At 42.2% G+C, this 25,270-nt stretch overlaps 2 protein-coding genes across 8 annotated transcripts in view; one reads left to right on the top strand and one right to left on the bottom strand.

Moving 5' to 3' along the window:
* LOC146973310 (phytanoyl-CoA hydroxylase-interacting protein-like) overlaps positions 1-6,925 on the top strand; it is a 21,452-nt gene extending 14,527 nt beyond the window's left edge. For all 5 annotated transcript variants that reach the window (XM_085799762.1, XM_085799765.1, XM_085799764.1 and 2 more), the window contains 3 exons: positions 657-831; positions 2,434-2,551; positions 4,006-6,925. In XM_085799762.1, the coding sequence (XP_085655888.1) occupies positions 657-831; positions 2,434-2,551; positions 4,006-4,549 (837 nt within the window). In that variant the 3' untranslated portion in view covers positions 4,550-6,925. The remainder of the gene's footprint in view (positions 1-656; positions 832-2,433; positions 2,552-4,005) is intronic.
* LOC146973309 (protein FAM13A-like) lies at positions 5,532-25,270 on the bottom strand. 3 transcript variants are annotated; one of them, XM_085799757.1, is made up of 21 exons: positions 24,992-25,270; positions 23,847-24,048; positions 23,345-23,566; positions 22,337-22,517; positions 20,115-20,277; positions 19,583-19,704; positions 15,525-15,752; positions 15,173-15,287; positions 14,826-14,914; positions 13,991-14,063; positions 13,380-13,469; positions 11,590-11,797; positions 10,548-10,797; positions 10,114-10,246; positions 9,595-9,676; positions 9,036-9,271; positions 8,778-8,861; positions 8,515-8,619; positions 7,328-7,542; positions 6,969-7,070; positions 5,532-6,514 (listed from the first exon to the last, which is right to left on the bottom strand). In XM_085799757.1, the coding sequence occupies exons 1-21, from the start codon at positions 25,013-25,015 to the stop codon at positions 6,388-6,390; spliced, it is 3,051 nt and encodes a 1,016-aa protein (XP_085655883.1). In that variant the 5' UTR covers positions 25,016-25,270; the 3' UTR covers positions 5,532-6,387. The 3 variants fall into 3 exon arrangements, with proteins under 3 accessions (XP_085655883.1, XP_085655884.1, XP_085655886.1); XM_085799758.1 differs by having other exon boundaries at positions 13,991-14,048; XM_085799760.1 differs by having other exon boundaries at positions 13,991-14,048; positions 15,194-15,287.

Below are 25,270 nucleotides of genomic sequence, written 5' to 3'. Positions count from 1 at the left end.
GGTGGTTTGGTTCAAAGACAGCACGGAGAGCCGTTGCTCCGAGCTCTAATAGGCTAATATCACTCACACAGCCTGAGAGCAGCAGGAAGACGGCCGCTCCTTCAGTGGTAGTCACTGATCTGGTTTGATCTTAGAGGCTCCTTTTATCGGTGCACTTCCTTTCCTCCCGTAGTCACTTCCTGAGCGCTGTGTAGTTAAGTTAAGGGTTTCTCCTCTGATAGCCGTTGCACCTGTCTTACTCTTTGTTCATTTCTTCAAGCTCACCCTCTTTATCTCTATCTGTCAGTCCCCTGATGCACTCTCTTTTCTCCCCAGCTCTCTGTGCTGGACCATTTTAGATGTTTTGGTTCTTTATCTTTCTTGTCTCCCTCTTTTCTCTCTCTGTGTTTGTTTCTTTTTACTTGAAGTATAAATCATTTGCTTGGTTTTGCCTCTTATACATTTGTGCAGTCTGTCTACTTTCCAGGTTGAAGTTTAGAAAGTTTTACAGTTGATAATGTTAACATCCTGATTGTGAAATGACCGTACAAGCAGGTGTCCGCAAATCCCTGCATGAGGCTGAAAGAAAGTCCATTAATGGAGTATTTTCTGACTCATTCCTTCCTGTCGTCATTCACCTCCCGTTGCCTTCCCTCCTCTCCCCCCTTCTCTCTCAGGATGTTCCTACCAAGCTGGTGGCCAAGGCAGTGCCCCTGCCCATGACGGTTCGGGGCCACTGGTTCCTGAGCCCACGGACAGAGTACACCGTGGCCGTCCAGACCGCATCCAAACAGACTGACGGGGACTACGCCGTGTCCGAGTGGAGCGAGATTATCGAGTTCTGCACTGCTGGTGAGTAATACAGCTTACAGTGCCACACGAGTCCATATGTTTTCAAGAAGTGTGACATCATCGCTGCCTTTGATTTTGGAAGTGACCAAGTGAAACACAGAGCACAATAGAAAAAGGGGGTTTTAGTGAGAGAGGGCTGTGATGGTGGAGCACAACACACAGTGTGAGGGTGAATGTTGAAGGGAGGCTAATTTAGACTGAGTGGATGGAAAGATGGATGGAGAGGTGGGTGGAGGAGGGGATGGGGAGGAAAAAGAAGGATTAGAGGAAGGAGGGGAGCCATGCTGTATATCTTCTGATGCTGAGGTCACTAAGTTCAACATCGCTGACTAGAGGCTTAGTGTGGGGGAGGGGAGAGATGATGGCATGGAGAGTTAAGGGCAGAATCTATAAGAGAGGATGGTGGGGTTAGCTGTGGTCGAAGGCACACACATCTTGTAAGTCACCACATTAGCATGCTTACTTTTTTCTGCTAAGCTGATGGGGATGTCTCAAGCTTGTCATAAACCAAAGTGGGATTGAATATCTGAACCAAATTCATCCAACCGATGTCAAAACATTTCACTCAAAACCCCCCAAAAATGTTGTGCTACAGGTGATGTATATGGTGTATATGTTGATCATGAAAATCATTACGAATCATCGTCAGGGGCCGTGTGTGTTTGTATAATCTCATGGCAATTAACCAAATAGTTGTTGAGATATAGTAAGCTTGGACTGTACTGTGTGAGATGGAGGCAAAGTACGAAAAGATTAAAGATGGTTTAAGATGCAGCTAAGACCTTCCATTAATATGAATAACAGGCTAAAAAAAACTGCTGCACCACTGAATGACTTGTCCTTCAGTCTGCAGAGGTTTAAAACCTGCTTGACATTACAGTATTAATCAACCTTTCATTTCTATTCAGTTTGACCTTACTGTTGCAGTAGAGAGCGGAGTATTTCTCTTTTACCCAAATCTTCTACACTGGTGTGTTCAAGTGCTTGTGCCAAAATTTGAACAGAGGGAAAATGCCTACATCTTTTTTAAGATACATATAGGCTTTATATATAGATATGCTTTGGATAAACTCCACACCCATTTGGCAGAGCTGCTTACACGGCGGTGGGTGAAAGTAGCTTTTATTACAAGACTGACTGAAGATGACTTTGGTGTTTGATGCTGAGTCACCTCAGCCTATGAATATAAAGAAGCTGGGGAGGGAGGGGTCTGAGGATCCTTGAGTACATTCAGTTTAAAAGAATTAAACTCTTAACGAAATCACTGGCATTGAAATTGCTACTGACATTTGTTAACAAATGACTTTTCTAACTAATGACATTTGTAAATTTCCGATCCTCCTGATCATAACCTGGTCAGGCCCCTCAGGTCGTCAGGCGGTGGGTCTGTGTTGGCTGTAAACAGAATTAGATTCAGCTCTGGTCGGGGTGCTTTCAGTCACTGTGGCCCTGCTCTCTGGAAAAAAGGGCTGCCTGCTGATTTCCAGTCTAAAGCACATTGAGCTTACTTGTAATAAAACGTGCTGTGTGAATAAAATTGGCGTTGTCGGCGATGACAGCATGATTAATTCTCTGCATGATTTCTGTTGTGTCTTTGTCCAGATTATTCCACCGTGCATCTAAACCAGCTGTTGGAGAAGGCAGAGGTCATCGCCGGCCGGATGCTGCGTTTCTCCGTCTTCTACAGGAACCAGAACAAAGAGTACTTCGACCATGCCAGGTAGGCAAACCACGATGACGTAGTTTTTTAAATTAATGTATTCCACTCAAGAAAAAGCTGCTCGTAGCCAGGGGAGAAAAAAAAAGGAGATTCAGCTGAAGAGTTCAGCTGCATGGAGCAGGTTGCTTAGTTCCCTGAATCCACATTAGTACGTCAGACTACTGTAGCAGCAGACTCTGCCCAATATTAATCTGAAGAGTCATAATCTGATTCTTCCAGTGATTTCCTCTGCACACTTCCAGTACAGCACAAAAAGAAAACACTGCCCTTTTTTCTGCTTTCTTTGGAAAGCACCAGAGCCTTGTGTACTGTAAGTCTGCCAGACAGCAGCAGACAGTTGTTAAGGGGGATGCAGGAGAAAGAAAAGAGAGAAGAAAAGAAAAACTCGCTTGTGGCAGCAAAAGTTGCACAAGTCAGTTTTGATGTAGGAGGAGTGACAGCTAGAGGAGGAAAATATAGCTGGAGTAGCCTGTTTTAGTTGTTTGCTGAGATGCTGTCACAGTTACAGAGTACACTGCTTTTTTGTCTGCCACGGTGTGAGTGCATTTTCTCCTACTTCCTGTCTAGTCCTCCTACTGTAATGGTGTTGTCTCTTCTCCAAATGGCCTCTCTCTGTCCTCTCCCAGGGAGGAAAAGCTCACAGCCCAACAAAGCGCACACTCTCTGTACTAAAGCCACAGCTTGTTAGCTCCCTTTTGTTGCCTTACAGCATGACGTCATGTGGACAGTCCTATCCCTTTTGCTGAGTTGCAGCTGCCACAGCGTCCTCATAGCGTTTCTGTTGAACTGCACCACCATGTGGGCAGCGGCAGTACTGACGTTACGGCTTGACGAGGCCTCTTGATCGTGTGACCTGGGGTTGGAGCTGAATAATTCCATAATGCCCACAACAAAGCATCAATTATGGATATAATGACCATCTCTGGAGTGATAGCAGTATAATTGTGATTCATAATTGGAGCTGTGGAGCTCAGATTTTCTCTGTGGGGGGAAGATTTGCAGCTGCCACAGAGGCAGTCACTGCTTTTGAATGTTCAGCTGTTAATTTGCCGTCTGAAAGCTGCTTTTGCTTTCTGGCAGTTTGTTCGAGATGATAAACAAATATTTTGTTTTCTCAGTGAAGCAATTTTCTCTCTCTTAGTTTCAAACTGGACTTAATGGTCTAACATGATTACAGCTCCAGAAACTACATTAGCATTTCATTCACAGCTCACTCTGTTTACTGCATCTTACACCATCAGATCATGTGTCATACTGTCTCTTTATATCTTATAATATCATAATGAAACTTTATAAAGTAATGCCACTGCTTTTTAGCAATTTGAAATGATTTTTATTGAATGAGGGAGGAGGCGTATTAAAACAATATGCAGCTTTGATTCAGATTGATCCTGAGGGGAAACTGATTTGATGTCTGCAGCCTTTTTTTTGCTTATTTTTTATCCAAACTCCAGGGAGACGCAAGAGAACCGGATGGTGCCATCAGTGAAGGACAACAGCGGCAGCCACGGCTCCCCCATCAGCGGCAAGCTGGAGGGCATCTTCTTCAGCTGCAACACAGAGTTCAACACAGGCAAACCTCCGCAGGACTCCCCGTACGGCCGCCAGCGCTTCGAGGTCCAGGCCGACACGCTCTTCAGCCCGGACACCAACCTGTACTTTGGAGACTTCTACTGCATGTACACGGCCTACCACTACGTCATCCTGGTGCTGGCGCCGAAGGGCTCCAGAGGCGACGAGTTCTGCAAGCAGCGGCTCCCGGCGCTCGACATCACCAACAACCGCTTCCTCACCTGCAAGAAGATAGAAGAGGGCGACGGCGGCCTCGTCTTTCATCACGCCCAGGACGTCATCCTGGAGGTGATCTACACGGAGCCCGTAGACCTGACGCTGGGCACGGTGGCCGAGATCAGCGGGCACCAGCTGATGAGCATGTCCACAGTTAACGCCAAGAAGGACCCCAGCTGCAAGACCTGCAACATCAGCGTGGGACGCTAAGAAACGGCCAGATTGTAGGAGAGGAAGGGAAGGACTAGAGGTGACTGACCTCTACACACAGGAACACCCATGTACTGATGAAGCAGACCAACACATGCATGAAGCAGCAGATTTAGTAGGCTCCCAGACATGCACACCCAACATATCTCTGACACGCTCTGTACTCTCAAGAGACCAACATTCCCAAAGAAGAGTGGAGAAAAATAGAGGAAGGTACACACACACTCTGACACCTGCACCATTGTCTCCTCATCTTTTAAAGGGTTACCCTAAATGTTGAAAACATACATTAAAACATATCTTAAAATATCCACATATAAGGGACTAGCCAGCTGAGAAATCTAAACCTGGGACAACACGCATTCATCCATCCACCTTGCAAGTCAACACTGGTGTACTGACCAAACCCTTTAACTGTACTACAAAAACATGGGCTGCTTCTGTTCAATTTCCAGTTTTTTAATTTAATCTATTGTCCCAATATTTTGTTAATGACCTTTGCCTTGTTATTGTTGATATGCTGTTGATGGAGCGTCCACAGTTTGTGTGGACAAGCATTTTGTTGTATCCACTTACTTTGACTGTTTGTCTTTCTATAAATGTTTTGTTCTTATTCCACAGTAGTCAAAAAAAAATCAGACTTCTTTTTACCTCCTACTAGTGGCACGAAATGGTACTACAATTTTCTAGGGCTGCAGCATCAATAGTCATCTTTCTTCATACCAAAGGTATTAAAAACCAGACATAAAACTGCTGTGGAATCTAAACAGTACTAATGCAACAACCTCTAAAATGCGTACTCACTGAAGTGTGAATTCTCCATTAAACTGTTAACCTTTAAAAAAAAAAGAAAGAAAAAAAAGCATGATGCAGTTCTGTGCAGTACGAAAGCTGTCAGTACCTCTACCATAGCAACCTTTTCTGTAACATTTGCTCTTATTTTATTGTAGTCAGTGGAAAGAAAGTAGAACCATAAACTGTGTTTAGCAGAATAAATGTGAAAAAATATTTATTTTTATTGATACATTCATATATATATATGTATATATATATAGAAAATTATATAAACCAGAAGTGCACAATGTCAAAAGCTCTGATCATTGTCAACAACGGCATTTAGTGGGAATTAGCTTAATACAGGCAAACTGGGGGGATAAAGACGAGTTCCACAGCAGATATAACTTGCACTACAATGCCGGGGTTCACCAACATTCACATATTTTCCAAGGTGAACATGTAAATTGAATGGTCACGATTTAGATCAACCATGAAATTCTTAATGCATATCATAGCACAATTCAGGATTTAAAAAACTGACATGCACAAAAACTACAGGACTGTCTCACTGATTGCATATAAGCTTACAAGTTTTTTTTTGCCAAGATAGCACTTCTTAAAAAAATGCAGTTTCCACATTAACAATGGACAAACAAATGTCCAGAACTAGTATTTTGGCAAGGGAAAAAAAGCAAAGTGCCATAATATGCATACAGTATTTAATAATTACTAATATGTAACTAACATCAATTTGTTACAGCTCTTCATCCCTGACACAGTTCAGTGCTACATAACATACACTTGCTACATCAGGTTTATAATAATATACGTCATGAATGACATGGGATGTGTTTTTGGGACTAAAAAAAAAAAAAAAACTGCAGTTGCCCAGCATTTCAGCCAGATTGTCACCAATGTCCATCACTGTTTCCCCTTATGTAAAGTGCATCAACATAATGAGCATGGCATGAAAAAAAGACCAGACCCATCATCTTGATTTTTTTTTATAAAGATATGACTGAGTCTTGTGAGGTTAGATAAAAGTCCCACTGTGAGTCAACTCAACTGCTCTTGGTTGAGTCCTGTTGTTTACTGAGCAGGGCCTCCAGCAGACGGACCTTTGCTTTGAGGTTCTTATACTGGCAGTACTCCTCCGCCATTGGTCCACGGTCCTCCTTCTGACAAGCCCTGTTATAAATACACAGAGGAGAGAAGATGCAAACAAAAGGCAAAGCTTCTTTTTGTAGTTTCCAAACAACCTGCAGCAGCTTCCATAACTGGTTGATAGTCCCTATGTTGCCTTACTCAGATAGCTTTGTACAGTGTGTATTGTATTCAAACTCTTACTGTATTTACTTTGGAGGACTAACATGTACAGTACAAGGATGTGTACAGTTCAGAGCAAACGTCTTCTATCTCTTCGTCTCTTTCCTGAGCTCTCTGTGCTGTATTAACGTTATGTGAGTGTGCATTACACTGTCGTACCATTACGATGGAATTTCTTTAGTGGATGTTTTTTCTTTGTTTTTCACAAGGCATTGTTGAAAACCAAATGTTCCAAGTTTATTAAAAGACAAAATAAAAATCAAAAGCCAAGTAGTTTGGATGTGCTGTGTATGTTATTTGTGTGTGTAACCTTTACCTGCCAGTCTGAGAGTAGAAATGGTCCTCGAACTCTCGGAGCACTTGGTGCAGCTGCCGCTTCTCTGATCGAGCCGTCCGGAGATGATCCAGTAATTCATGTCTGTATGAAGAAACAGTCAAATTATTCTTCTATCTTCTAAATATACCATTCACCTTTGCCCTATAATTAACTGTAACTGTGATGACAAATAGGTGTAAACTAAAGCAAACAAAATGTCAACTCCCAGCACTTTTCATCCTTATTTGAAAAAAAAAACAGGTTTTCTTGTAATCATTTCAAATCAGGTGACTTAGCAATTAACTCAAGAGAGAGGTAACATTAACAGTTGATGCTACACAAACATGCACCATCCATACCTGGAAGCTTCATGTAAGGTTGCCATGGAGATGATCTGCGGCTGAAAAGCCTTCATCTCCTCCAGCGGCGACACCAGAGGTGTTTCGGGCAACTCTAGAGAAGAAAGCTGCAGCGGCTCGTCTGGGGAAACACACCGGGGAGTTTTCAGCCACAGAGGCTGCTGCCTGGGGCTTCGCTGTTTGGGACAAACCTCATCTGAGCCCTCCTCCTCCTCCTATGTCAACAAACACACACACAGAAATCACTTTCATGTCAAAGCAAATAACTGATGAAAATTATTAAGTGAAGCAAGCACATAAGAGCAGAGTTCAGGGTCACTTGTCAAGCCTTTACAGAATTAATGCAGTTTTTCTGGCCTGTTGTGATCATATGGGACAATTGGCACTTCAATCAATTTTCTACATGGTCGAATAACAGAAAGATCTGAAAATGATTGAGTGACACCAACTAACCCCGAATATTAGTTTTAGAGGCACTTGTACTGCAATTATTTTACTGATTGAACTGAAGTGTTTCAAAATAATTTGAAGTAGCTCTTATATCTGGCCACCAGATGGCAGTAGAATAACACTGTTCTGCAGAGGCGACAATCAGTTTCATCCTCATGGGTAAAAAAAAAATCTGCATTGAGTACACTGCCCATCCAAGAAAAAGTCACCACTTGGATTCAACTCAGCTAATAGGTAAGAACCTCCAACTGGATAATTAATGCATCGATGATTCTGTGTCAGCTATGTTTCAACTTATCTAACCCTAACCGATACAGTCTCGTTTCTTACAACCATCAACATCCTGTGGTTGTGTGAAAGATGTTAATCTGTTTCAGAAGGGTCAAATTATTGGCATCAAGCAAATAAAACATCTAAGGAGATTGCTGAGACTACTAAAATTGGGTTAAGAACTGTCAAATGCATTATTAAAGACTGAAAGGACAGTGGGGAACCATCATCTTCAGGAAGGAAATGTGGTCCAATATGACCACCGAGTCCAGACCTTCACCCCATTGAGAATCTTTGAAAAATAAATGCAACTCTGGACGGAAATAAATGTTGTGACATTGCAGAAGCTTATTGAAACGATGCCACAGCAAATGCATTCCGTAATCAAAGCTAAAGGCGGTCCAATGAAATATTAGAGTGTGCGACCTTTATTTTTTGGACGGGCAGTGTATTAGACAGTTACTCACAATGGTGGTAATGACTGTTGAGGCAGCAGAAAAAAGCAGCAGCTGCTTGAGAAGCCGGTACCGATCGTAGAAAGGTTTCATCAGAGTCCGCTCCTGCCTGGTGCTCTGAGAACATGCAGAGAGAAGGAAACCAATTAGTTACTGGTGACAATGTTCAAATAAGAAGAAAGACAAACTAATAACGTCAAGAGAGAGAGAAGAGATGGAAACTGCAGAATTGGAGCCATCAACAAGGAAACACATGGAGGCAGGTCTGGTCTTACCGGTCGGCCGTGCAGATTCTCAAAGTACAGCAAACACTTCTGCATGCTGCTCTTCTCCATCGTCATCTGGTAATGGGTCATCTCCTGCACATGTAGGCACAGGGGAAATTATAAACACAAAACCAGTCTAATCAATAAATCTCATAAATGATAATAAGCTGTTTCTGTGTTTCAGGAAGCATATAAACCAAGGGAATCTGACCACCAAACTTCTATTACAGTATGAATGTGTGCTGATGGCATTTCTGCAATATCAACCTTAACGTCATCAGGCAGTCCCAGCTCCTGTCGTCTTTCCTTTAGCCTGTTGGTTATAATGTTGACGGTCTCCTCCACATTTGGCTTGGTGTTGCTGTTGTTGTTAAGTTGCTGCAGCTCAGTTCCTGTGTGTGCTGCCTCTCTTTGGTCTATGTTGATCCTTCTGGTTTCAGCTGGTGGGTTAAAACGCCCCTGTCCTCTCAGACCACTGTCTTCTGACTGTTTCAGCTTCAGCTCTAAATAAAGAATGGTTCAGAGGAATATGATGGCATGAAAACATGGAACTAGTAAATCTAATACTTTCTTTTCTATTTCTACTAAATTATATTTCTATTCACTGATGCATCATTCTAAACAGCTGAAGCAAAAAACTGTAGCTTCAAGTACATTTAACCGATAATGCCTAATGAGGAAGATTTTAAATGCATTTCTTTTCCATGTATTGAAATAGATTTAAATCATATTTACACTTTACTTTTACATAAAAAAGACAATGGACACATCTTACAACACTGCAATCACTAATACACATGTCTGTCAGTGTGGTTTCGTAACTGACCTTTAAGCTGCTTGCGACTCTTGATGAGTTCCTTCATTAGTCTGGCCACTTCTGGGTGAGCTGTCTTGTCATTATGGGCTGGCTGAAAAACAATAACAAACGCTCGTCATGAACTGGACATGGACTGTCTTTTATACAACTGGGTCCATTTTTCTGAGTCTAGTTGGCTTTCAGGTTATCAGTACCCTGTGTGCTGCAGCAGCTCTGCTGATCAACCACTGGCTTGTGTAACAAACTGTAATATTTCCAATGTACCAGCAGAGGGAGTAACGCACTACAGTACAGCTTGGTGTTTGTGGTTAGCATCAGCATCATCGGTTAAGAACGAAAACAGTAACACACCCAGTCAGTATCATGTCATCTACAAAAAAAATGTAACTATCCCATGACCCTGAGAGTGTTGGTTATTTGTTTTGGTGAAAGGAAACTCTGAGTTTTACACTCTAAGGAAATAACCTCTAGTCCAATAAAGACTCAACAGATTCCAGCTGTCCAAGTAGCTCTGATTTCCTTCCTCACCTTATAATGTTTTTCCTGTTCAAACCGCTCCTCAAAATGCCTGATCCTCTTTCTCAGGGAGTGGATGTGTCTGTTGAGCATTGAGATGGACACAGAGCCCTCATCTGGTTCTGTATGGATGCTGCAGCGAGCCCTGAAGACAGAAAAATACACTGCACCGTTCTCACTCTGCATATCTACTCCTTATTATAAAATAACAACTCCTATTTCTAAAAAGCATTTAATTATGAGCAATTAACAACTTCTATTTCTAACAAGCATTTTAACTATGAGCAAGTCAAATTTAGAAATCCTCCACTCTGCCACCTCATTAGCATGTGATAATTACAGGTCAAAGCAGGTCCAACATTGCATCAAGAACATAAAAACTGACACTATCATATCTGTGAGCCACTGTTTCTAAATAAAGCTGGTGAGAAAAATAGCAATCTTACATGCGTATGTGCTGCGCGCATGGTGGAGAAGGGGCTGTATCTGGGTCTAAGTTGTAGCGCAGGCTGTGGCTGAGGTTTGGGCAGCGCGGTGAGGGAACGGGGCAGTCGGTCGTTATAAACCGAGAGAGTAGCGGGCTGGTGTTAGGGCCCGTCGGGCTCGACAGGGTATCAGCGCTGTCGATTTCCGTAGGAAGAGTGGCAGTGGAGAGGACAGGACTGGACTCCGATGAATGAGGGGATGGCGAGTCTGCTGTAAGAGAGTGAGCAAGAACAAAATATTAGCTACAACCTAAATCTGTTTTGACATCATGTGAGATGGGAGAGAAATGGGTAGAGAGGGGAGATCGGACTGAAAACAGTGACTAAGATAGAATGACAGATTGCTCTCTTAATAAATACATCTTTCCTGGGAAATGATTAATTTGTTCTTTTTATAACGCATAACACCACATTTGGCATTTATAATCCATAAAGTTCTCTCAGTCTTCTCCAGAATAAAAGGACAGCAAGAAATGAATCTATCTGCTGTCTTGATATCAAAAGCATGATATCTACTTATTTATACCACTAGCCACTGTACAGTGAAGCAACAGCATTGCACCTTGGTGCACTGTTATTCAACTTATCAAGAAAAGACACACCCATCTGTGAGAAACGAAGCTCAGTGTTAAGATTTACTGACTGCTCTATTACTTGAGCCAAAGGAGTTACAGCAGCTAGCGAGATGCTCTGAATGAAAACAGATGATGAAGTGGACACTATAAATAAATAAAGATTCTAATACAGTACATATGGCGTATGGATCTTGCACTGACAGGTTAATAGGTTTGATTTCCGATGAGATCCCGACCAGACTGAAAGAACTTTACTATTACTTTGAAGAGTAACAAATTTGTGACAGAGGTAGCAGTGAAATCACTGGCAATGTGCCATCACAACTTTCACACAACTTTTTAAGTTTCTGTAAGACAAGAACAGTGGAAATTTGGGAAACTGAATATTTTCATTTTGTTGTACCAGGATGTGATTGTTATTATCTTACCAGGCTGTGAGGAGTCGACTGTGTGATTATCTTGGGCAGGCGGTGATGGTGGCAGGTGGAGGAGCAGCTTGTGGCTGAAATACAGGCTCTGTTGTTCAGTAGAAAGAGGCTGCTGCTGGCTGGGCAGGTTGTCCCCTACCTGGGGTTCTACCTGGGCTGGCGAGGGTCCCGAGTCAGCCTCCAGAGCTTGTAGCTTGAGGGAGGGACTCTGGAAACAAAAGCAGAACATGGCTAAAGGCAGACGAGCCCGAGACAAGAAATCAAAAAGACGTGTCGTAGTTTCGCGTGAAGAGGGTCGTCAGCGCTTCACATGCTGATCGGACATCTTTAAAAGTCCTGGAAAACCATTGTTACTTGCTCCAATTAAATTTTTTTTTAAAAAGATCTGGGTCTGAGGCTTGCTTGGTCAGAGAGTTGCAGGATGTGGTGGAATGATGGGATGTCCTCCTGGGAAAGGAATTAGTCAAAAGGCAGAATGCAGCTCTGTGAGCAGGCTGGTAGTTTGGTAGTGGCGAAGGATGAGGAACAAACTTCTCAAAAAAAAAAAGCAAATCTTTGATCTTGCCAAGCTCCCGGTCAGCTGCAAAAACAGATAGAGTCGGTCATTAAAAAATGGATTTTCCTCTGTCGTGGCTCTCCTCAGGTCTCCGTACAGCCAGAAGCTAGTCAGCCGACCAGCCAACCAGGCGTTCAACCCGCTAGACGTGACTCCCGCTGACTTTGGTCAGTCAGTCAGTGAATCTGATTCCTAATGTGCATCAGCTTCTTCCAGCGTGGGATCCCTGGTGAGCAATGTGCTTTCCCATTTACCAGTATCGCCGTGATTCCGAGATCACCTGATGCGTGCGTTTGTGGGTGTGTGTGTGTGTGTGTGTGTGTGTGTGTGTGTGAAGCGTGTGAGAATACAGCAGCAGGCCCCCCGAAGTGAATTCCTACATCCACATGCTTTTCTTTCTGACTGGCATTCCCGGCACTTCAGCTGCTGAACAGCCTCCACATGGATTATTCATCATCCGCCGAGGGAGGAAGGGGGGTCGGCGGGAATACCGCTCATGTCGATGCATGTGGTGTGGGTGTGTGTGTGTGTGTGTGTGCAAGGGAGGAGAGAGGTAGTGTATATGACGAGGCGTTTCCAAGGCAACGTTGTCAGACCGAGCTAAGGATTCTATTTGATGGAGCTGCAGAGAGTCACGTAGCTGTGGGGCTCAGTATGTGTGTGTGTGTGTGTGTGTGTGTGTGTGTGTGTGTGTGTGTGTGTAAGTGGGCGTATATGCAATAAATTCTGACGGTGCTATGCAGAGTGAGAAAAAACATAGCTTTGTAAATGAGCTGTGCCAAAAGCATCCTGGTTCCAGTGAGTGGGTTAGACTTTCAAGCAGATTGGTTTTAGGCAATTTATTTTTGCTCATCTAGGCAGTCTGACATCACTTTGAGCATCATCATCCTCCACAGCAGCAGCAGCAGCAGCAGCTACAGGGTCGTCCTCTCCTCGCTCACCCCCATCCTCGGCTGTTCATTCATAAAAAAAGAAACGCCTTGTGCGTCACAGGGAGGAGGTGGACGAACAGAAAGGAGGGAGGGAGGGAGGGGAAGGAGGAGTGAAGCAAAACACCCACAAGCTTCAAGTTCACACCTAGCAATACACACACACACACACAGGTGCACACGTGAAAAAAAATACCACACAATCACTGGAGGTATCGGCGCTCTTGTTGTCATAGATACCCTCAACCTAAAAAAAAAAGTGTTAATTTGTGGACCTAAAACCACAGAGGGGAAGGAGAACTTACGTCAGAGCTGTTGTTCCTGCCTCTGTAATCATTGTCAGGAGAACCACTACATCCTCCTCCTCCTCCTCCTCCTCCTCCTTCTCTTCTCCCCTGAAGGAACAGACAGTACACGACACGCACTGATGAAATCTCATTCCCAAAGCCCACTTAATGACACACACCCATGTGTCATCAATGCACACACAAAAATGTAGGTTACAGTGAAACATATACAGTATAAGATATCCTGTTGAGTAGTTTCTTTTGGCACCAATATATTTTCAAATTAAACAAATGTCCTACACATTAGGAAGCAGTTAGCATCGTTGTTATCATCAACACATTAAAGAGCTTAAACTAAATCATAACTGTCAAGGACATTGTGGTATCCACCTAGTTAGTTAGTATGCTTGGTGTCATTAGTGAAAATCTGCTTTCCTCCGTTTGTGCTGACAATTTAATCAAACATTAATTCTAGTATTTGATTGGTTTTTAGGTACATCAGTGGATTACATTTTGCTAGTTCAAGTCTGAAGCTACAACTTTAACACACATAGTGATCCTCACTGACGTAGTCAACCAGGGAAATGATTTGAAGATGGCAACCACAGGCTTCACAAAAGTCTGTTTACCTTCCATTCAGATGCTTTGGTTTTGTCTTCTGTCTTGTACTCTGTGCAACTTAGCGGACTGGAAAACAAAATTCTGTCAACAACAGGCATATGCAATAAAATCACATTAAATTATTGTAAAAACAGCAAAACAACAAAAAAAGCTTCTGGTAAAATCAGTCCTTATGTCTCCACCACACATTGTTCACTGTCGGTATTTATGATCAATAATGTATCAAATCTGTTCACAGCCAGTGCTCAGTGTCGCTCTCAGGCCAGACAGTCATCTGGCTCTGCCATTAAAGTTATTGCTTATTCATGTCTGACTCTAATGAGGCATAACTGAGATGAACTGTCCTGCGGCTCTCTGGAAGCAAACAAAAAGTCAGCAGCCACCATGCTAGGTCAGCCTAATATAGCTAGCAAGTTGGTCTGCTCCACGTGAAGCCCTGTGGCAGTCGCTGCTATGTGGACCGGAATCATATCAAAACCATGACTGTGAGCAGCACACTGCTCCCATAACCTACTTCCCAACTAACTGCAGGGCTGAGAGATGAGTTGAACTGAGAAATGAAGTACACGAGTGGAGGATGTCAGAAACAACTGTAACATCCAGAGGGATCAGATAAAATTAAATCTGATCCTTAAGAACAGCAGTAGTTGTGGAGCAGTTAAAGTACTGCTCCACAACTACTGCCACGGCACCTTTCACAAAAGCTCTTTGATTCGTTTTATTAAATGCTACATGACAAGATCTAAGAACAAACACTGTTAAAGAAACAGTACAAAGTACAAAAAACACAACTGCAACAACATGTATTCATGTTTAGTCTTAATGTAGAAGCTTTCCTCTCACCTCTCTGTACGATGACTCTGCATTTGAGTTTTTGTCTGCCCCATGCAGGGGTCTGAAATAGGGGATGTCTGCCTTGAATCTGTGGGAGCCTGAAAAACAGTTTAATTTATGTCATACAACCCGATGTGCTAAAAGATTTTAAACAAAAATAAAAGTGTAATTGTGCTAAACTACACACTCCCCTGAATATAGTGAATTATATAGTGGAGCCGTGTACAGGTCTAGAGATAAATGTAACAAACAATAGGAACAGTTTACACGCAGATACTCAGATAAGTACTGGAGATCTAGTTTAATGGGCTCAAGAAATGGAGAGAAGGAAGATATAAAAAATCAACAATACACACCATTACAGAGACAACACTGACTGCTGAAGATGTCCTTCTATTCTCTGAGTCACGTACTTCCACTTCCTCATTTTCTGTTGATGTGGAGGTGAGAGGTGACATCTGTAAAAAGGTCCTGTTGATAAAAATAAAATAACTCTTTGAACTGGAGAGGAGTTACACAATTCCAAAACATTGAATTTATGAAAACTGACCGACTGTGCATTTCAAGGCAGAAAAAAAGTAAAAACTAAAGGGTCAAATGTTTCTGTTCAAAGTTCTGTGAATAACATTTGTGACAGTTGCTGCTGGCTAACATCACCAACATCATCTGTGTGTGGAAGAAGAGAACACTAACAGGAAAGACACTCACCCGTGTGTGGTACACACCGACCTCAGTTGCTCCCCTTGGACCTTTTGTGACGGTCCACCCTGGTGCAGATGTTGCTCTGGCCCTGGGTCAGTGGGGCAGGAGAGCACATGGCCTGCGACAGCACTTTCGCCTCTCTCCTGCAGAGTCTCCTGGTCTGGAGTCAGTTTCTGAATGTCAGCACTGACGTCAGAGCTTGGTTCACAGCGCTTGTATGCCGGTGTGTCAGGACTATGGAGAGACAGAGACACAGAGACTGAGGACTGGAGGACATGAGGAGGAAAGAAAAATATACATTGTATGAATCCTATTTAAGTTAATAAGTTGTTATTAATGAATTTATCAATGGTTAATAAATCCCTTGCTTTATACTGTATGTCAGGGGTAAACTGTCCTGTCGCTCCAATGTTGATAACATCATTCATACTGTTAATAAACTGATTTGTTTCAGATGCTCTGGGGCCCTTTTATCCAGACTGCTTTGACTGAACCTTCATTGTAAAGGTCTTTCTGAAGAACAATAGGGCGTAACTAGAAAAACACAACATCCAGTGTGTCAAAGAAATGTCACACCAGAAGATGATAAATACCACTCAGCAGGGATTTGTTATAAACTAGTGGCAACCCACACATTTATTTTCAATTGATGGTTCATTTGTTCTGTATAAAACCATAACCCTAAAAGACTTATTAACTGTTAAAATTAAAATTGTCAGTACAAAAAGATACAATCTATAAAAGCTTTATAAATGGTGCCCTAAGGGAAGATGTTAACAAACTGTGAAAACAGCCAAATGAGAATGACATAATTGAAAATTGGATCAAATAGATTGCATGACATGACGAATAGAGAAATAGTGATAGATAGACTGGAAGACAGGTAAGAACTCATAAAAATCCCAACTAAAGCTGTAGAATATTAAACAAATTGGAAAGTATCACATGGTATCCAAGCGTTAATCCCTGAAGAAACTGCTGGCCTCTGCAGGAGGCAGCCTGGAAATCAAACATCCAGCAGGACATGAATCAGCAGTGTTTAATCTAATGGTTCACTACGACGTGTCTCACAAAGCTCTAATTAGCTGCTACCAGCAAAAACGGGGCAGATGATTTGCCGCGATGTGAACCAAAAACAGCCCAGCAGTCACGTACTTGTTTAAAGCAGCGTGTGACTCCAGAACTTTGACCTGCCACAAACGGGACAGTACAGAAGAAACTAGAAACTAGTAGTGATTGTTGATTAGGATATGAATCAAAGAATGAGCTGAGCAGAAAGCAGGCTGCATTATGAACATGAATTACTTTTCTGCTTCAAGATTCCCTCCCTCAAACATACTTCATCTTAACAGATGCTGGTCAAAGCGGCAAAACAACAGAAGGACCACCTGGGGAAGATAAGGTATAATTACTGTATATGCTGTCAGAGCATACAGAGCTGTCAGCAGAGACACTACAACTTTTACGTAGTCATCAAATTCCAGATGCACAAATTAGTCACACCACTGATTTCTCTGTTGATAGAAACTAGCATGCGAATAGTTTCATGCATTCCTGACCCCTGCTGCAAAGCAACTACATTTCTGCTCTGGGTCTAAGACAGCCTGGCATGAGCTCACTCACTTGTGGCAGACTGTAGACCCATGGTTGCTGTCATTGATGCTGAAGCAGACAAGGCAAGAAAACATCCTCTGCTGAAACGCCTAAACTCACAGCAGTGTTAACATACGAGCCGCATGTGGCAGTAAACAGCTTGCTGCTTCGCGGGGCCGGAGAAAGCCAAAGACATAATGGAAAGAGAGCACTGATGGTAAGTAGTCAACAACACAAGTGACACCCGGAGGCAGAGAGCTGACCCACCCCTTTCAATTACCCATGCTCACACAAACACACTACTACACACAGTACAGATATAAAGTCACAAACAGGAGCACGTAGTCATATTTGGGGTCAAGAATGCCAGACAGAGACAGGAAATGCATCTCAGCAATCAGAATTGTTGCTGAGTTTTCCAACACTGATTAGAAAGTATCTACCAACATACTCTAATCTACTCATACATAAATATTTCTTTACTTATAATTTTATAAATTCCTGAAATGACATGAAATGATAAGAATCAAATTCTTTCCTGGCAAACTAGAGTTAATATGGACTGTGACACGAGTAGGAAGAAGAGGTCCAGACATGCCAACGCCGGACATTTTTAGACAAAGAACAAGGGGGACAGTGACAGATCCCCGGCTGACGTACAGAAGCAAATAACTGGAAAAAGGCCCCAAAACATTTTCAACAAAGGAACCGTGAGAAATGTGGTTGTTGTTCTAGTTCATCTGCTGCTGCTCTTACACCAATACACCAAAAATACAACAACAAAAAATACACCAACGTGTATGGTAGCTGCTATCTATTTATCTGGATATATACACAAACAGATGGAATGATGCAGCATCTTCTGCCTACTGAACTGAAGAGAGTGGGAAGCTGTAAAACAGAAAAAGTAATTGATATTTGTAACACACACAAACACACAAACATGGCTTGGTATAGCTTCTACTGGGCTGGCGCTCTTCCTGCACAGGTGGGACAGATTTTACAGTTTAGGATCTGATATTTGTGGTGGTGCGTGTCCACGTTTTACACAGATGAACTTTTTTTGGGCTGTGGGCGACACGGAGATCGTGCCTGAGTGTCTGGTTTTATTTAACAGTGTGAGGGCGAAGTGATGCACGAAAAAACATTCATCTGGCAGGTGGGTCGCCGGACTAGGTGGTGCTGTGTGCATCAACGTGAGCTGTGGAAATAAATAGATTGGCTGTGTCTGCTGGTGTACTGCTATGCACAGACCTGGACACCCACCAACCCTCTCCCATGACAGCTGGGAAAGACACACACGCACATTCCACCTGCTGGACCGGTGCAACTCCGTCTACAAGATGACTCCTCCTGACACGTGACAGTTAGTTTAATTATGGGCAGGTCAGTCTGACATCTGTCTGCCAGACTGCTGCCTTTGAATATTTCTGTGACCTTCATGTCTCATTTTCCCTTCAGTCCACAATAATATTTTCGTACTGCATCTTCATTAACCTGAATACCACTGAGGACAGATCTATTTCATCACATGAACAGAACCACAGCGGATGTCTGCTTCAAATGACAACAAGAAAATGTTTCTATCTCCATTAACATCAAGCAGAGCTCCCTCCCTTCCACACACAAACACAAGATGAAGATTCAGAGATACAGGGCACACAGCTCTACTCACACACATGGCTGACAGCCACGGAAATTAGTCAGCAAGTGCACGTGAACGCCATGTCGCATGCTGACTGCGGGCAAACGAATAGAGAAAGTATATAAAAGTCATTTAAAGCCTGTATTGACAACCTTGTGGCAACCGACATTAATAAATTAAAAATAGAAAATAGCACAGTAGCCTTTACATTCTGAGTGAGACAATTTCCCCACAAGCAGATGGTTTTCAGTATGTTGACTCTGTCTGGGGGACCAATTTGTCATTGTTCTACTTCTCTGGTCCTTCCAGCAACAAAAGAGTGATGCTATTTTTACTTTCCATTAGACTGAAAGGACGGTGAGCTGTAAAAGCAACCACGCTTTTTGCTGTTGACTTCTGATACTGGGTGTTACAGCTTGTGTAAGCAGGTGTTGCTCTTTCGCTGACCAAGTGCTGCTACCTGCCTTTAAGGTAACAATTTTCTTCGCGATGTCACCTCTGCTAACGTCAAATCAAAACACTTTACAGTAGGCTATTAAATGAATGACTTGTGGTCTAATTTTCCTAACATCTCATTACGCTTGTCTGGACCTTTAAACTTTAATTTGAGTTGCTTAAATTTGAAGGATTATGTCATCATCACAGCGCTGGAATCCAGAATCACGCCTTTGATTATTGGATAATTGTAGATGATGATAAAAGCAGGCATTAGGTTGAGTTAAGTTGTACTCATTGCTCATATGCTCTAATAAGCTAAGGTATTGAGGCATTAAAGAAACCTAAAGAAGTTAAATATCACACAAGGATGCAAAGTTGATGACAATACCTGTTGAGAGGAGACTTTATCCAAATTGTTTGGTTAACAGCACCGGTCACTGAGGCTACGATGTTCCCTCCCTCCAACCTCTCCACTCCACTCTGCTCTGAATGACGGCTGCTGGGTCGGACCTACCAAGAACAACAGCAGTGAACAAACACAGACCAGGTAATGAAACTTCAACGCAATTTTTGCCACACCTGCAGTTACTATGTTACTACTGCTGCTACTTTGTCACTTTGAAACTCCACAAAAAGGGCTCAAACAGCCTCTAGAAACAATTCTGCTTTCAGTTTAAAGGTGTAACATGTCTCCACAGTGGCATGCAAAAAATATATTTATACAAACTTAGTGTGTACAGCAAACAAGAAAAAATATTCATAATCTTTCTAAATGGTTCTTTTAAAAGGGACTGAAAGATTGGCATTATCCACTGATGATGTTTTATTTGTTTGGTAAGTGCTGTGATTACTACTGATGTAGTTAAAATGTGCAAAAGACAGATCATGATATTGAATCAAAAATATATAATATGGTTCACCTCAAAGTGCGACAGAGCAGAGAGAGTAGGAGGAGGAGGTGAGGAGGAGGCCATTGTGTTCTCGGCTTGAACTGGGAGAAGAACCTTCTGATGCAGGAGGAGATGGAGTAACAGGCTATTACACACCGTCTGCTCTTCCAGCATCCTGGGTCCTGCTGGTACACTGCATAAAGAAGAGATGGGAAATCAATGATACACTGTCACAGGTACAATTTTAATTCAAAATGGTCTGCTGTCTGCTCTCCCTCTAACAACCATAACGGCAAATGGCTCCATCTAGTGGACGGAGGCATATACAGCAAGATGACCTGCTCTGGTCAATTAAAATCACACTTTGAACAATAAATTTCACCATAACAAAACAGAAATAACAGTCAAAAGAGAAAACAACTAAAATTAAGGCAGAAAAAAAACAAACCCCTAAATATCAGACATATGTGGAACCTTCATATAACAACAGCAAGTGCTACTTCAGACTTGGACCAAAAATAGAAAGTCTTACATATTAACCTATAAATAGTTAAAGTTGTATGGTAATATGTTTTGCTGTTGTTGACATCATCCATTCTAGGATCTGTTTAGGTCTTGTGTATGTATGTATACATAGTAGGCAAATGTCAACACAACATACGCCCAGGGAAGAGAATGTGAAAAATCTCAGTATTAATAGACATGTGCCTATGTGGCAGGCGGTTCAATTGGCATGACAGGACAGGAGCAGCCTGTCACATGGATTACATAACAGAAACATACAGTGGCGACAGACTGTTTAGGAAGAGGCTTGGATGACAAATACGCAGGAGTTGGGAATACATTTCGAAAGAAGCAGTCACACATGCTACATGGGAAAAACATGTGCTACAATGTCTGTCAGTCACTGAAAAGGTTGTGAAGCAAATGTTAGGAATCATGGAAGTAAACAGTATATTAGACAATTTCCAATCTGGCTTTAGAAAAAAGTGCAGTGCACAGTGCAGAATTTTTTCTGGAAGTGGAGTTCAGCCTTTAATACAGTTTTACAGTAACACAATTCTTCTCAACAGGCCCAAGAACCGGGAACTTCCTCCCTCTCTGTCAGAACAGCTGAGTCAGTGCTTCTTTAAAAAGCTTTTAAAAACTGTACAGGTTTGAACAGCCTGGCATTTGCACTATTACATTTATATCTACAGTGTTATTATTGTTCTCATCATTGTTCAGATGGATGTTTTTTGCAGAATGAATCTCTTATTCATTCTCTGATCACTTTCATTCAAACTGTTATACCCTTCCTGTCTTCCTCTGTTGTTGTTGCACGACATGTTCTAAATCTCTGCAGCCACTGTAACCCAAACCCACCCCCAACTTTTTTCCAAGCATCTGACGCCAACTCCACACCCCCTCACTACCTCCTCTTCCTCTGACTATAATTGTCTAAGATTTTCCCTACATATGCTGAAAACTGTGACGAGAACCACATTTCACTGACATGTCATTAACTTTTATAGGAAAACAAGACTGACTGTAGTAGATGAGACTAGGAGATCAAGGGACGGCGTAACCATGTTGAATCAAACTTAAGTATTTTCCATAGTGGCAGAAACTCAAACAACACAAATCTAAATAGTAGTGTGTTGCCCCAGAGAGATTGTATTTGTTTACAATGATGGCAGAGCACTGTAAACAGGAAATGAGAAGCAACTGACAAAATCCTGATGGCCTAAGTAATATCTGTCTGTCTTTTTGCGTGTCATGTTGTGTTATCATCATAATCCACACCCATTTCCTTGAAGGAACAAACCAGACTCCACCCCAACTTAGTGGAGCAGCTGTGGAAAAATGAAGCTGACACACAACCACTGGGGCTGATGAATTAGGCCAGACATAGATGGTTACTCATGACAAACAAAGTTTTTTTTTTCTACATCTGGATCTGACAAAGACGAGCTTGAAGAGAGACCACAACCGTTCCCTTCATCGTTTGCACGCTCATATGTTATAAACTGCAGATTTCTCTTGATCAGGCCTTCAAAGAAATCTCTCCAGTTTCAAAATGAAGCATGAAAACAACTGTTACAAACTGCGTGTAGAGAAGAGCTGCGTGTTTCAAAGTTACACAGTGACAAGTCACAAAACTTGTCTGCTCAAGGTTAAAGTCAGAGTGTACCCAGACTTCACAGAGGAACGAACTGTCCTTGCGCTAGTCTGGCGAGGATTTGAATGAGGCATTAATAACAACAACTTACTGGAATATACAAGGCCCAAAGATGGTGGCCAGATTTTCCACAGGCATGTGATTCAACTGGCTGTGAGCGGCCACTCTGGACAAGAAGTGGATGAGGTAAGACAAAATAATGAGGTTGTCTGCAGGGAGGTGGTGAAGCTTTTCTCTCAGAGACTGGTTCATCGCTGTCTCATCTGCAAATCCTGAAAAATAAATAAAAAACACGATAACAATATTTGTTAACATACACCATCAACACTAGAATCTTGGAGTGTCTGTGTTTTTTATGTGTATTTCGTGGTTTTGCGTGTGTTTCTGTGAAAATGGACTGCTTCAATGAAGTATCAATGTGTGGGGTTCATTTATTTATTTTTTGTTCATCTGGTGTACTTTTTTTTCTCTTGTGTATTTTTTTTAGGTCTTTTTTTAACATCTTGTGTGTATGTAAAGGTGGTGTTGAGCCTTTGGTTACAAATAAATAAACAAATAAAGTTTCTATTCTACTCTGTTCTATTCAAAGGTAACACAACATGTAATCTGCATTATTTTGTACATGAACTCACATTCCTGATGGCCTCTGTTTTGTCTGTCTATTAAGGCAAGTCGTTTTTTTTATTTGAAGCCTTTGATGTGTCTATTGTTAATGTTCTACACTGAGCACAGGTGGCTGAGAATAATTTATACTGTAAACCTTTCAACTTGTTCCCCTTAGCTTGGCTCTCTAAACACACAGGCCAAACAAAATAAACAATACTGTACAATACTGTTTTCATGTCCAGCATTGTCTTCAACACGATCAAAATTAGACTCCTTTGTAGTTTCAGTCAGGCAGATGCTTGCCAACAACAAGTCAAGACCGACACTTTCCCTACTATTCCACTCTCCTCCCAGCAGTTTAATGCTTGTAGTAGCTCTCAAGTTAATGGAGCTCTGAAGTGTCATGCTCAAATCTAAAGAACATCAATAACCACATTTAATTAGGCATACAGTTATATTCTCCTCTATACAGTTCAGCATTATTTCCAAGTACCTCTTCTAGTACCAATTAGAGACAGAACTAGCTGGTGACGGTGGGGCTCTGGAACTACGGGGGTGGGCAGCTCTCGTAGGAAGAGTTTGAGGAGCGAGGCCACAGTGGGGACATCTCCCTCATTCTCCAGGTCCACCCTCTCTCCATGGTCCCATCGCTGTCTCAACTGCCTGGTCCGGGCCACCGAGCTACACAGACGGAACAGACCTCTGTGATGCATTCCTGTGATAAGGAAATAGACGTATTCAGCCATTCAGCCAATCTGTTGTTGGGTTCTTGTATTGCCTGTGTTGCTGTATCGCCTGGGTAGTCCACCTCTTGTGGTTTTATGGCATTTGTGACTTGTTATTATTATTGTTGTTGTTGTTATTATTGTTGTACATGAAGGTGATGTTAGAGCATTGTTAAAAAAAAAATAGTGAAAGAAAGAGGGAAGGGATTGTGTAGGAAAGTATAAGATACTAGTTAATAAAAGAACAGCAAAAGGATGTGCCACTATTACCATTCTTATCCAGGAAGTCCACCATGTCTCTTAGCACAAGGGGTATGCCACAGACCATCTGCCCTTCCTCCCTCAGCATTTCCAAGGCAACACCAAACACACACCTGCAGGCCAGTTCAGGCTCTGAAACCAGGGTGGGAGAGATGAGCTCTGGCCCGACCTTCGCGCTGGGCCTCAGGATCCTAACTGAAGACGGGTCGTTCTGCATGGAAAGAGGACATGGGCAACAGATGACTCAAATAGAGAAATTATTAATACCTCATTACAGTAACAATCCTGGATGATCTAGAGGCGTCTATTTGCTTGACAAGGACAATCACCTATTACAACACCTGGTCCCCATTCATGCAATTTATCCAGAGCCTGATCCCTCCAAACACTACTCCACACTGTTCATCCTTTTTTCTCCCCAACAAATGCAACACCCTTCAATATGCTTGCTCAATACCCCTTATCACAACTCCACCCATGTCCTTTGTTTTAGATAGATAGATAGATAGATAGATAGATAGATAGATAGATAGATAGATAGATAGATAGATAGATAGATAGATAGATAGATAGATAGATAACGCTATATACAGACTCAGGTCCATTATAAAATAAAAATATATCATTATATGCCACCTGGAGTTTTTTCAGTTTTTAAAACAATTGCACCACAGATGAGCTGTATACAATGAAGTACAATAATACCAAAACAAAGCTATCTTGACATCATCAGTGGTTTTCTTCTGTCTTATTTTGTTTGTTCTGTAATTGTCCCTTGCCCCATACTGTACTTGTCTTACTGTCCTGTAATTATGTAATGCATAAATATTCAATAATAATAATAACAATAACAAAAAAACAGCCAGTCACAGTTATTGGCACATTTCCCCCTAAAACACAACACGAAATATTATATATTCAACAAGTAACAGCAGCAACTCGTGACTAACGTTGAGTGAGGTGTAAGTTAGCACTCAAACACAGCTTTCTGCCATGTTATAACAGTTTGTCTTCTTTCGTGTCGAGCAGCAGCAGCCATGATAACACAACGGTAAGTGAGGTAAGTTAACGTTACTCCCCCTGCCTCTCACGATATTAGCAGGAAACCCCTAGAAAAATGTAAGATAGTGACGGCTGGACGAAACCAAACTTACACAGAGTGACACTGAAGCTCCCATTTTTCAGCTCAGCGGACCGGGACAGCAGCTCTCCATGTTTCACTCGTAAACGTGTTTTCTCCTCCTCGACATGATGCTGCCTTCCCCCGCGAAACTCTCGGGAAGACAAACGCGAGAGGAATAATCGTTTCCATGGTGCTTACATCCCAACTTTTAGGCTCAGAATAAGTAAAAAAATGCTGCTTTTAAAATGATGGAGCAGCGTTAGCATACCTCTGAACCGTAATGTTGTCTCCCTGAAGACGGAAAAAAAAG

This window comes from Trachurus japonicus, chromosome 15 (assembly GCF_045865225.1).
Source record: "Trachurus japonicus isolate A0001 chromosome 15, Traja_1.0".
Lineage (NCBI taxonomy): Eukaryota > Metazoa > Chordata > Actinopteri > Carangiformes > Carangidae > Trachurus > Trachurus japonicus.
This window is presented reverse-complemented; position numbering and strand designations above follow the sequence as displayed.